Below are 14,149 nucleotides of genomic sequence, written 5' to 3' on the forward strand. Positions count from 1 at the left end.
ATTGGCTTATGCTCTAAGATCAAGAATCGACAAATGGGATCTCATAAAACTGCAAAGCTTCTGTAAGGCAAAGGACACTGTGGATAGGACAAAACGGCAACCAACAGATTGGGAAAAGATCTTTACCAATCCTACAACAGATAGAGGCCTTATATCCAAAATATACAAAGAACTCAAGAAGTTAGACCACAGGGAAACAAATAACCCTATTAAAAAATGGGGTTCAGAGCTAAACAAAGAATTCACAGCTGAGGAATGCCGAATGGCTGAGAAACACCTAAAGAAATGTTCAACATCTTTAGTCATAAGGGAAATGCAAATCAAAACAACCCTGAGATTTCATCTCACACCAGTGAGAATGGCTAAGATCAAAAACTCAGGTGACAGCAGATGCTGGCGAGGATGTGGAGAAAGAGGAACACTCCTTCATTGTTGGTGGGATTGCAGACTAGTACAACCATTCTGGAAATCAGTCTGGAGGTTCCTCAGAAAATTGGACATTGAACTGCCTGAGGATCCAGCTATACCTCTCTTGGGCATATACCCAAAAGATGCCTCTACATATAAAAGAGACACGTGCTCCACTATGTTCATCGCAGCCTTATTTATAATAGCCAGAAAATGGAAAGAACCCAGATGCCCTTCAACAGAGGAATGGATACAGAAAATGTGGTACATCTACACAATGGAATATTACTCAGCTATCAAAAACAACGACTTTATGAAATTCGTAGGCAAATGGTTGGAACTGGAAAATATCATCCTGAGTGAGCTAACCCAATCACAGAAAGACATACATGGTATGCACTCATTGATAAGTGGCTATTAGCCCAAATGCTTGAATTACCCTAGATCCCTAGAACAAACGAAACTCAAGACGGATGATCAAAATGTGAATGCTTCACTCCTTCTTTAAATGAGGAAAAAGAATACCCCTGGCAGGGAAGGGAGAGACAAAGATTAAAACAGAGACTGAAGGAACACCCATTCAGAGCCTGCCCCACATGTGGCCCATACATATACAGCCACCCAATTAGACAAGATGGATGAAGCAAAGAAGTGCAGACCGACAGGAGCCGGATGTAGATCGCTCCTGAGAGACACAGCCAGAATACAGCAAATACAGAGGCGAATGCCAGCAGCAAACCACTGAACTGAGAATAGGTCCCCTATTGAAGGAATCAGAGAAAGAACTGGAAGAGCTTGAAGGGGCTCGAGACCCCAAAAGTACAACAATGCCAAGCAACCAGAGCTTCCAGGGACTAAGCCACTACCTAAAGACTATACATGGACTGACCCTGGACTCTGACCTCATAGGTAGCAATGAATATCCTAGTAAGAGCACCAGTGGAAGGGGAAGCCCTGGGTCCTGCTAAGACTGAACCCCCAGTGTACTAGTCTGTGGGGGAGGGCGGCAATGGGGGGAGGGTTGGGAGGGGAACACCCATAAGGAAGGGGAGGAGGGAGGGGGATGTTTGCCCGGAAACCGGGAAAGGGAATAACACTCGAAATGTATATAAGAAATACTCAAGTTAATAAAAAAAAAAGAGAGAAAAACCAAAAAAAAAAACCTAGAATTGTGACTGATAATAAGTGGCATTTAACTATAAACATACAGCGGGAGGGCATGGTGTAAACTTACGTTCCACCTTACTTCTATGATATGAGGTCTGGAAGGTGACAAGGTATAATGCTTACTTTCCATTGTCAACTTGACTGGACTATGAACTGTATCTCTGGGTGTGTATATCCATAATGCGGTTTCCAGAAAGGTTCACCCACAGATTGGCAGCCCAATGGGAAATTAAACTAAATAGAAAAAAAGGTGAGCAAAACATTAGCATCTGTCTCTGCTTCTAACTATAGACTAATTGTGATGAGCTTCATGACAGATTCATAATGTGTCCTGAAATTTGAACATCAAGCTTAAAAGCCCTAAAATGCTGTAAGCAAAGCTTCACAGACAATTCTGGGGAAAATTTGGAAGAGCACAGTGCCAAAAGAGTAGAGAATGGAGGCCCACTCATGAGGTTGCAGAACTGCTCTATGGAGAGATGGGCTGGAGGTTATTATATTATATTTTGGTGAAGAGTCTGGCCACATATTGCTCTTGAACTAAGAACTTGAGTAAGGTTGATTTCACAACAATAAGGGATTATGTTTAGCAAGGAAATCTCAAGACTAGAAACTATGTATGAAAGAAATATGTTCAGTTAACGTCACGGGGAAAATAGCTTTTCAATTGAACAAAGTAATTGCCTCTTCGTGTATGTGTGTGTGTGTGTGTGTGTGTGTGTGTGTGTGTGTGTGCATATGTATGTATGTGCATGTGTATGTGTGTGTATTAATATGCCTGTGTATGTGTGTGCATGTGTGTATATGTGTGTGTGCATGCATGTGTTTGTGTTTCTGTTTGTGTGTATGTGTGTGTGTGCGTGTGTGTGTGTGTTTTGAATCAGAAGACACTGTCCAGAAACCACTTGGTTATGAAAGTAAAGTACTGAACGCAGATGGCTGTGAGCTGCTGATGAGTAGATTTCTGTTCCTTCCTCTATTCTGCAGTTACACATGACCAGAGCAAAGTTATAATGAGAACAAAAGGCAGAATTTTGCCTTCATATGCATCTATCTTCCTTGCTGATTCACATTTGGTAGAAATACAGAAAAGAAATGGATCTGGAAAGGGTGGCATATACATTTAACCCAACACTCAGGAGGCAGAAGCAGGAGAATCTCAGTGAGTTCAAAGCCGGACTAATATACAGCATGATGCTGTTCCAAATGGCAAATAGGGGGAGGGAGAGAGACAGGATAGGAAAGAAAAAGAGAAGATGAAGGGACAAGGACAGAGATTAGACAGAAGAGGAACATATATGGAATCAGGGTCTCTTACCTGAAGGCTGGGGTGGCTGAGCCCACTCAATAAAAGGGTGTCGGTGTTGAATGATGGTCCTCTGGCACTTCTCTACATCCCCATTCTGCTCAATCATGTCGACAATTTCTTGAATCCATGTTGTCCCTGGGAAGACCATAAAGATTGAGTTAGAAGATTATTCTTCAAACATACTAATGAACGGGTGTGGATGCAGATGTTGGCTTTACCTTCTGTTCTAACCAGGATCTTGTTAGCTATAGAAGAAATACTTTGGATCTCTGGGAAAGGTAAAAGAGTAGAGACAAATCTCACCTCTTCCCAAGAAAAATGAATGGTACAAGAGACTAAGCTTCAAGATCCCAGGGATAAGACATGTGAAGTAGCACCCATTGTGGGACAAAAAGAGCCAGCTTCTCATTGTAGGTAGTTCTAACTTAGGTGAGAAGTTCAGATAGCTCAGAGGATGAGGCTGGGGCTACTACTCTACCAGGTTACCTGATTTAGGGTAAGTACAGATGAGGAGGTCATCTGGCTTCGCCTTGAAGGTCTGAATCTGACTCCAGTTGTCGACAGTTGGAGCCTGCAGTGGGATCCCTGCGACCTCTTTCAGTTTTGTCTGTCTGCTCAATTCTGGGGCCAGGGCCATGATGTCTCAGGGAAGAAGGTTTAGTCCCTGTGAGAAAAGATCAGAATGGAATTCTTAAAGTACTGTGATAAAGCATACACAACATGAAAATGACTCTTAAGTATCATAAGTGGATGGCTAAGTGGCATTAATAATATTCCTGCTGTTCTTTGTCTACCATCACCTTGAATCTCCTGAAAACATTTTACTTTTCTAGATGGAAGCTAGGAGCCCACTGCTGCTAAATCTCAGTGCCTGGCTACCACTATTTTCCTTTTTATCTCCTTAAACTCTAGATGCTTTAGACTAAGTTCATTTTGTCCTCTTGTGAATAGCTAATTTATTTAGTTGAATATTCTTAAGGATCGGCTGTATTGTGGCATGTCATCAGATTTTCTTCCCAATTAATGCTAACTTTTATTGCATGCCTGCTTGTAGTGTGGTTTGTTTATCCATTTCTTTGTCCATGGGCACTTGGAGTGCCTCCTTTCAACTATTGTACAATAAAAAATGTACAAATATCTAAGCTTCTACATTCATATTTTTGGGTTCATAACTCAATGCAGATATGCCATATAGTATGTTCTCATTTTTGAGAAATTGTCATAGAACTTTCCTACAGTGGCTGTATCATTAAGAAGTCTACCAGTAGTATATAGTACTCTCTAATCACTGACATGTATCTCCCTTAAATCTCCATCCCAATAGATTTGTTTTGCTTTTCCTTCATGACTACTAATGAATATCTTCTCATGCACTTACAGTCTATTTTATGTCTTTTTTTCAGAAAGAGACACATTGTTCCACTGTTTATTGTTGGTTGCTATACCTAGAAACTTGCAAATATATGAATAGAAGGGATGAATGATCTTCTAGTACTCAAGAGTAAGTGGCTATTTGAGTTTCAAAGCACATCTATCACTGCTGCTCAGAGGGATAGCAAGGTAATGTTCAGTGACTGCTACAATAGTGAGCACCACTATTATATTTATTATAAGCAACTTGTTTTTAGTTCTTATATAATTTGAGGCCAAGAACATTAGAGGGAAAGAATATTTATGGAAAGTGTAACAGTGAATAATTGCTAGTAATTGTGTAAAGAAAACTACAATGGGTGAGAGAAACAAAGACTGTCCAGGCTGGCCAGACCAAATATCAGGATGACAGGTTCCCAGAGAAAGCTGAGTTCTCTGGAATGGATGCAGTGCTTTTAGAAAATGAAGACCCAGTTGTACTTGAAAACATTTCCAATATAAGCAGCAGCTACAGTTGTAGTATGGCAGAGAGGGTGTACTTCCCATAAAACTCTGAGATGTGATATAATCAGCTTCAGCAGAGGAAGATAAAGTATTGCCATCTCCCCTTTCTTTTCTTTTAAGGTAAGAGTAGATAGGGTCTCTACATATCCCAGGATTGCCCATTGCTCATTCTGTAGCCTTGAATGTACAATCCTCCTGCTCCAGTCTCCTTGGTTCTGAAGTGGCAAGTGTAAGCTCACTCACTTGGTTTGGAGCACTGACATTTCTAACATACCTTCTATGTTAGGTCCTTCCCTAAATTCCCCCTTCACTTTTAATCCACATCACAGGTTTAGCATAAGTAATATTCATTCCTCTAAACATAAGAAGGCTTACAAGATTCTAAATCAATGGTTTGATAAAGACCTCAGCTAGTATCTGTCTACTAATCTCATAAAACTTCTTTAAAAATTCCTTCTAAGTTACAAGTGTCCATGAAATTTAAGATGCCCATGCAATAAGTCCATATTCACAAAGAAAACTAATACAGAAATTGTTATTACTTAATGTATTTTTGTTCTTTTCTTTTTTTTTTCTTTGAGCCAATTGGTAAGATATAATTGCCCACCTAAACATACAAAGCCCAGTACCATCCATCCCTTAGGAACATTAATAACAATCTGTAAATACACAGAGTGAGATCTTTACATCAGCGTCCATTGTCCTGCCAGCGCTTCTCTCTCTCTCCCTCTCCTCTTCTCTTTCTGTTCCAGTCTCCTCCTCTTCCTTCAAACTTCTCTCCCACCCATCCTTCCTTCTCCTCCAATGACAGGCCTCCTTCTATCCTGTACCTACCCCTTACCTGTATTTTACAAATTCAATGGGGAGAAGTTTCTACTGAGTACATGACTAGACAGCTGTCCTTGGGGCAGTGGAGTTAGCATCAAAATACAGATAACTCCAGGGCAAACCACAACTTTCATCCCTTTTTGTCCAGTAAAAAAGCCTTTTCACTTATATATAAATTGAGTATAATTATTACCATTCTAAAATTTATAAAGCATATGATATACTCAACACACAGTCCATCACTTGTTTAGTTAAACAGAACATTTAGTTATCCATTCCAGCTTAAGAAAGGCTTAAAATCTATATTATATCTTGGCTAGCTTGTATAGTATAGATAACTATACAAAAAATATGTATTTTCAGAGTTAAACAGCCTGATAGGCTATGAGACTGTAATCAGTCTTCAACCCCACCAGAAATCTTGGAAGACCAAATACCTATTAAGATAGGAAGCCTAATATGGCCTCCAGAACTGAGAGGTTGTAGAGACAAATCTCTACTAGCACATTCCCCTGTTGGCAACATGAGAGCACAAGTCTGCAAGTCTACAGTGTCCTTTTCAAATGTAAATTGAGGTATTCAATATAACAGTTCCCAAACACATTCTCATTTTGAACTCCAATAGAACTTTGGTGGTGGATATGGGAGTTCTCTAAGTATACTGATGATGCAGTTCCCACTACCAGCTCATAGACAAAAGGGAATAGATTTCACGGCCTTTAGAAGCTGAGGATAAATTGGAGGCAGCATCCTCAGTCCTTTACCTGCACAACAGAACAGAAGGCTGATGTTCAGCAGATGAACTGAGGAGGGATGCTTTCCCCTAGCCTCTTGGTGTGCAAACCTTCATTTCACCCAGCCGCTGTAATTGCTCAAACTTCTGACCAAAAACAGTTAAAACAATCAGTAGGCTATGATGGCAAGCAATATGAGGGAAGCTAGCAGAAAGAGTGTGACTTTGAGGCCAGTCTAGGTTACAGTAAGACTGTTTCAAAGCATTAAACCTGTGAGTCTGGAATGCCATGCAACCAAGGGAGCCAATCCAGAGCAAGAGTAAGGTTGATGTGTCGAAGCCTTGAAAATCTCATCCTGATACCAGCAGGAGTAGGACTGTTTTCCTCCTTGCTCTGGGTGTGCATGCCCTGTGCACATAAACCCTATGATCCCCATTTTTGCCACCCTTGAGGTAGTCATGGCAAAATTACAGATTATCCTTCCTCTTTCCCTGTAAGGATATGTTCAGGAATCAAATAGTCCTCCACAGGTAAAGGAACATTCCAAACATATGAACACCAGCCCGTAATATACCCTCAGTATGAAAACTCCTACCTACTCACCAAGGTATATATAGCCCTTAATAAGCCCAATAAGAGAGAGCTATTTCACTGAAAACCATCACTAAAGAAGGCTATTTATCCCTTTGCATTCACTCCAACTGACACCCTGTGAAATCCACCTACCAGAATAAACTTTGTTCTTTTCAGTCCTGCTCAGTGCACAATGGTACCTGGATACTTCAAGGGCAGAAGCAGACCTAGGCTGGCACAAAACAAAATAAGAATAAAGGAAAAAGTTTGAGTTAATTAATTCATCCTTTGTTTTCCTAAACAAAATTGCAAGTATACCTCTGCCTCTGCCTCTGCCTCTGCCTCTGCCTCTGCCTCTGCCTCTGCCTCTGCCTCTGCCTCTGCCTCTGCCTCTGCCTCCAAAATGCTGCGATTCCAGATATATACTACCACGTCTTGTTGCATCATTTTAAATTGTTCAATTTGTGAGCAACAGCAAACTATTTGCATAAACTAATAATGCAATATCATTGGTGAATATGATGGACTGAACTGTGTGCCTCCACATTCACATGTTGAGCTCTAGTCTTCTTACTTTAAAATGTGACAGTTTGAGACAGGGCCCTGAAGATGTCATTAAGTTGAGATGAGGCTCCAATTCTATCATACTAGGGTTCTTCTTAGAAGAGATTTAGACATACAGAGAAATACCAAGGGATGTACACAGGGAACAACATGTGTGGACATAGTAAAAGAAGGCCCCCTGCAAGCAGAGGAAAAGGCCTTGAGAAACCATACTGACAGACACCTTGATCTGGAACTTTTTTGTAGGAATTTTTTTTAAAACTGAGCAGAATAGCATGATCAGTTAAAGCTCAGAGACCTGCTGTTTCATTGAACATTGGAAAATAAAGAAAATTATGCATTTCTCTTAGTGTTTCTTTGTTACTTGACCAAACAAGTAACTGAATTTAAATAAGTTTAAGATTATGACCTGGAGGTAAGGACTGAAAATCTTCAGTTGACAGAGACCAGCTCATTAATAGAGTCTGTGTGGTATAAAGGTAGATTTGAGGGCTGAGTGAGGCCATGGAAGTATGTACAGTGAGTCAGGTGGGGGCTGATGTGTAGTTCTGTAGTAAAGGTTTGCCCAGTGTGCACCATGCCCAGCTTGACAATGTTGGGGACGAATAGAGGTTTCTGAATGCCTTATCTTACAGTGATACAAAAGCCACAGACACCCAGCTGCAATCAGATTCTCAAGTTTGAATGTGTTCCCAGAATTGGAGTTGATGTGTGCACAAACCTCACTTCTGCTGCTGAGCAGAAGCAGAGATCACAGGGGAAGAACTGAAAGCAGCTTCCTGTGCTACTGAGCACCAGTGCCTCGCAGACTGGGTACATCAAATACTGAGAATGACACTTTCTACTTCTGATAACCTCATAGAAGGTCAAGGAGCACACAGGTAGAAATATACCTGCCATCTGACAGCCCACAGCATGCAGGCTAGAAGAGAAAAAGAGTGCTTCCTTGGGCTTCTACTTATAGGTGGTCTCAGCTGTGGTCACTGCTATTTTTAGAGTAAGGCAGATAGACACACAGACTTTCCCAGGCAGGCTCCTTTTCGTCCTCTGAGGCCAGGTCCCTGTGGCCTCCTTTGTGAAACAATCTCTAGTCTTTTCCATAGAGTTAACCTTTCATCTTGTTTTCTGAGACAGGTCCTCACACTGTCCTCCAGACACGATTTGAAATCATAACTGTCCTCCACCCTCAGCTGCAAGAGGATCTAAATTTACATGAGAACTTCCCAGATCTTATGCCACAGTGCTATGGTTACTTGCTTATATAAGTAACTTCCCTAAGCAGGAGACCTGGTCCAGTTCCTTTTATAGGCCTAGCTTGAATGGTGTCCACAGACTTAGACGAAAGAGGGTCCAGTGTGGTGAAGAAAGAGTCATAGCCAGAGCAGTGTAGATGGCTGACAGGTGGGGAGTCTTTGTGAGGGAAAAGTACAGTATGCACAAAGAGATGGTATTGTGGAAAGGTGTCTGCATGAATTTCTAAGTTGAACACAGCCAATGTTAGCTTCAGTTTTTTATTATTATTATTTTTCTTAGGTTTCTTAAGACTTAGGATCTTTCTGACTTGAGTTACACCACTTACACATTAGCACCTGTATGTCTGAGAACCAAGAACATACACCAACAAGTTATGCCAAATGTTTCAGATAAGCTGTGTTCTTACCTTCAAACTCTAGTTGTCAGCAATCTAAAAGCTGGACTGCCCAGTGTTCGGTAAGTACAAAGGTACATTTAGAGGAAGGAAGAAAGTATTTCTGGTATATGGCAAGCACAGAGGCTCAAATTCTACTATGCCAAATGTACCCAACCTTTAGCAATCAATCTCAAATGCTCTGCAATCAACGAGATCAGCTAGAGCTTCAATCAACAGAGTCACGACTACAAGAAACAAACTTTGGCATCTGGCCAATGAGGAAGTAAGTCTCACTGTTTAGGGATCACTGTTCTATAAATCTCCACTACCTTAAGTACTTTCAGACTCAAGGCTGTTTAGAGACATGCACAGAGGCAAACACACTGCTCCTCCCTCTCTAAGACCACCTGGTTCCCTACTATGTGCAGGCCCTGGCTTTGTTGCAGAGTCCCCATGCTATGTGGTCTTCTTCCTCTCCAGTCTGATAGAGTTTAAAGTGGGAAAAACAAGAGTATTGCCATGCTTATGTTCAAAAAGAAAAATAACTCAAAAGCTGACACATTCAGCCTTTTGCTCAAAGCACCCTGTGCCTAGATGAGTGCAGCCCTTATAAAGTTACTCAAACCTGGCACATGAGGCTTACATCCATGACCTCATTTACCTTTTAAGACTCATGATGCTAAGGTGTGCCAAACTAAAAAATTATTAACCACCAGGATTCACAAAGTAAACTAATTCCCAATCTCCCCTTGACTGTGATTAAAAAGAAGCTTAAAACCTGAGTGAGTTTAAAAAGATATTTCAGAACACGAGTCTAAAGAATCTTTGTTTTTCTTCTACCACAAGAGCTAGTCTTAGTTACTTGGGTCCTGTTCTGTTGGCAAGTAAACAGACTTGGGTTCAGTAATGGAGAAACTAAAATACTGGCTGCATGGTCTCAGGTATCCAGTGGAACCTTCTTAGAGATTTCTTTTCTATATCTATAAAATGTGAGTCATGCTAACTACCTCCAATCAGTACTGTTAGATTAAAAACATGGAACCAGGGCTCTGAGGTTAGAGTGGGTGGGTAAGAGAGGGAGCATGCTCATAGAAGCAGGGGGAGGAGGTATGGGAGAGAGGGAAAGGGGATAACCTTTGGAATGTAAATATATAAAATATCCAAGAAAAATAAAATTTAAAAAGAAATAAAGAGAGAGAAAGACAGACCCAGCACAGACTAAGTAGTTACAAATGCTGGCTTTTTCCCTCTCTTTCCAGAATATATTCATTGATGCACACATATGAAGAATGACAGAACAAAAGTTTAGACGAAGAAACTATGTATATATTTATTTATACTCACATCATCCCATGCTATATATATATATATATATATATATATATATATATATATATATTTGCATGAAGAAGGCAAATTAAATTCCTTGATGTTGTTCTTGGCAACCTCAGATCAAACTGAGCTTACTAGATCTCTTCTGGCAACTTCCAAACTTGCTTTAGCCATGAAATTAAAGCTTAACTCATCTTTTGATACTGTAATTCCTCCATGGCTGATATGTCTTCTACCACCTCCTTTCTAAAGAGGTTTTGTTTGTTGACTCGCAAGTCACAATTGCCCTGTAGCAGAAGACCCTGTGTCCTAGTATCTGTGTGGAGATATCCTACGTTGCATGCTACTATTTTCACACTCAAAGTGTCACTCTAGACTCTTTATCCCATATAAGAGTGATATTGCTAATTGAACAGCTATGTATTGAGGGTGAATGCAAAAGAGATAAATCAATAGGTTCTAATAACCTGGCATATGTATTTAGTGAGCATTGATTACAACTGATTCCTTCATGGTCACAGTGATGAACTAAAGTGACACTCACCCCTCCAACAGCTCTATTTGCTTCCTCTACCACACAACAAACTGTGGGCCACCAACCAGACGCCAATAAATGAGAAAACAGAAATGGTATACAGCTTGCCACAGTTGAAACAGGCAGCTAGAAGCCAGGGGAAAAGATGGTAAAAATCCTCAAATATTCAGTCACTCCTGACAGCCCATTGTTTGAGTAAAGGAGCCTCTAGAAAAGAAAATCTGTAAATATTTATAACCATAAATGCACTAAACACAAATTCATAAAACAAATACTGTCTATTAGATCTAAATCCACAGATTAACCACCACAATGACATTTGATGACTTTAGTATCCCATTGTCAAAAACTGAGAGGTTGTCCAGACACAAACTAAACAGAGAAACACTGGAACTGAATGAAATCGCAACACAAAAGGACAAAATATATCTTATAGCACATCTACCTGAACATTAAAATTATACTTTCTCCTCAACGAGACAAAGAAATCTCTCTAATATTCACAGTATATTAGAACAAAAAGCGACTTTCAACAAACACAGGAAAATTGAAATAACTTCCTGCATTCTATCTGAACACAATGAAATATTACAGCTTTGAATGCTTAATGAAAATCTAATTGAGAGATCAAAAAATCAATAACTTAATGATACATCCAAAAGCCTTGAACAAACCAAACCCCAAACCAGTAGATGAAAAGAGGTCAAAAGTTAATGAAATGGAAGTTAAAAAAAAGTTTACAAAGAATCCATTAAATTAAAAGTTTCATCTGAAAATATTTTGGCAAACTCTATGTTAATCTAAGCAAAGTAAAAAGAACTCACATGTAGAAAGCCCTGAATGAAAGCCTAAGTGCATGTGTGTTTTTACAGACCCAAATAATAAAATGAGAAATGAAAAAGGAAATATTATAACATATAAATGAAATTAAGAAAAGTATAAGAACATATTTTAAGTCTCTTTTCCACTAATCTAAAATACCTGAAAGAAACAGATGAATTTTTAGGAACACTTGACATATCAAAATTAAACCAATAAAAAACAAATGAGCTAAAGAGATCCATAACTTAGTAATGAGACTGGAGAAATAATAAAAATAAAACATGTCCCAAATAACCAGTGCCAAAGATCAGATGGACTCACTGCAGAATTTTAGCACAAGTTCAGAGAAGAATTATCCACTTGCTCACAAAATAGAAAAAGAGTGTATGAGCCAGCAGATATAGAGGACAGCTATAAAATGCTGACTTCTGGAAATGACACAGCTGGTGCAAGAATCAAGTAACTCAGAGCAGATGTGGTTACCGGTATAACACCTGTACAAGATCATCAAGCCAGTTAATTACCCTGTAGTAGATAGTCCTGTGTCCTGGTGTCTCTGCATACACTGCATGCAACTATTTCACACTTGAAATGGCTTACAAGAATTGGTAAATCCAATCACAGGACCCATGCCCTCTTCTGGCTTCTGTGGACACAGGTAAAGCCCTCAAACATAAAAGAAAATTACTCTAAACAACTTCTTTTAAAGAAAAATAACATTTTTCTTGTTAGCCAACATCATTTGAAATTTGCCCTTGTCAATTGAAGAGCCAACAATCCTATTCATCTTTCAAAATGTGTAATCTATTTTCTTACATTTTTGGTTGTTAGCCTAGCCTTTAATGGCTGAGCCATCTCTTCAGCCTAACAGTATATTTTCTATTCAGTGTTTAATGGCATTTCATTTAAAGGACTAAGTAAAGTCGGTGCTATATGCTATCTTTATTACTTACAGTTAGTGTTTAAGCACAAGCAGTATGTGTCTCTAAGGATACTAAGCAGAACAGATGCACGTCTTGCTTTTCTAACAGTCTCTTCCAAAGGTCCTCCTTCAGATTAGTGAATTCCCTGATCCAAGGTTAACTGGCAGCACAGGAATCCACACACTTTGACCCCATCCTGGAGGCACCAGAACATCTTGGCATGAATGCTGTGGCTTTCTTCAGGAAATCACCCCTCAGTGTTGCCATATTGTATTATGATTAATAAGTTTACTTTTGATAGTATTTTCCACATATATGTTTGAAATCAGGGTTGGACTTTTGTCCTCTAGAGGAAAGAGCATGCAGGCTGAATTAATTCTCAATGTGGGAGGAAAGTGACAGAAACATTCTTCTTGAGGGCCTCTGTTCAAGGGAGGGAGAACAGTGCACTACACTTATGTCTTTTCAGACTTTAGGGGGCTATTGGTGATGTCTAGTAGCTTCTGGCAACATGTTCTAGTTAGAAAGCCAAAAGGTTCTATGAACAGGTAATAGGAGGCTTTGAATTCTATAAAAAGATGGAAAGAAATACTGATATTGTTCTAGTAATTAGTGATGATGGCCATTTATTCATTAAATATTGGTTGATTACTAGGAACTGTATCAGACATGGAGGAGTGTGCAAAGAAAGAAGTGTTAAAAATCTTACGATTTTTAAAACTTGACACTGCATGTGTTGTTACCGCTCTCAAAATCTTAAGAGAAATGGCCCAAAACTCCTGGGTTGAGTATATAGTCCTATCTCCTGCTTCTGTAAAAGACAGTGGAATTCTGGAGACAGGTAAGATAAAAGAATGTGCAATAGGACAATGTGCTCCCTTGGTTCTGTCCATTCAGATGCACTTACTGGCTGGTAAACATGGTTATCCTGAAAACCTTCAGTGGTGGCACCCTCTACATAGCAGGGTCTTAGTTTGATTTCTCTTCCTATTACAAAATAGCCTAGACTAGGTAATTTATCATGAAATGAAGAATAGAGAACCTTGTGACCTCTGAGGCAGAGGTATCACACAGTGAAGAGCAGGAAACATTCTAGTTCTTGCTTTATGTATTCTCATCCAATCCTATTTACTTTTCAAGGACCCTTCTAAATAGCATTCATGCATGAATGTGGGATGATTGTTTCTAGCACATGGTTTTTGTGGTACACTTTAAACTTAACATTAAAGACCAGATGTATATATTGGGCAGCATCATATGATAAATATGTTATGATTTACTGATCGATCATATGGTAACTTTGCAAGTATGCAGTTGTCTATTTACTGTGAAATCAGTTACAACACACTAAGTAGATAGGCATGACTGTATTCAAATGTTGATTTCTCTGCTCCCGTAACTTCTTGTAATCCAGACATGGCATTGTAATGCTTATTCCAATATCTCCTG

The 14,149-nt window shown here is 39.5% G+C and overlaps 1 protein-coding gene across 11 annotated transcripts in view; it reads right to left on the reverse strand.

The window, feature by feature from the left end:
- LOC148003353 (sulfotransferase 1C2-like) overlaps positions 1–12,944 on the reverse strand; it is a 35,459-nt gene extending 22,515 nt beyond the window's left edge. Inside the window, exons 1-6 of one of the 11 annotated variants that reach the window (XM_087568456.1) lie at positions 12,731–12,835; positions 12,302–12,423; positions 10,965–11,162; positions 7,048–7,126; positions 3,371–3,548; positions 2,894–3,019 (exon numbers count right to left, since the gene is read on the reverse strand). In XM_087568456.1, coding sequence (XP_087424582.1) covers positions 2,894–3,019; positions 3,371–3,521 — 277 coding nt within the window. In that variant the 5' untranslated portion in view covers positions 3,522–3,548; positions 7,048–7,126; positions 10,965–11,162; positions 12,302–12,423; positions 12,731–12,835. Of the gene's footprint in view, positions 1–1,698; positions 1,810–2,893; positions 3,020–3,370; positions 3,549–6,351; positions 6,468–7,047; positions 7,127–7,212; positions 7,290–9,118; positions 9,183–10,964; positions 11,163–12,301; positions 12,424–12,730 lie in introns of those variants that run through there. The other 10 variants (XM_087568460.1, XM_087568459.1, XR_015629330.1 and 7 more) reach the window with 10 other exon arrangements.
- Positions 12,945–14,149: the final 1,205 nt, after the last annotated feature.

This window comes from Rattus norvegicus, chromosome 9 (genome assembly GCF_021556685.1).
Source record: "Rattus norvegicus strain SHRSP/BbbUtx chromosome 9, alternate assembly SHRSP_T2T, whole genome shotgun sequence".
Taxonomy (NCBI): domain Eukaryota; kingdom Metazoa; phylum Chordata; class Mammalia; order Rodentia; family Muridae; genus Rattus; species Rattus norvegicus.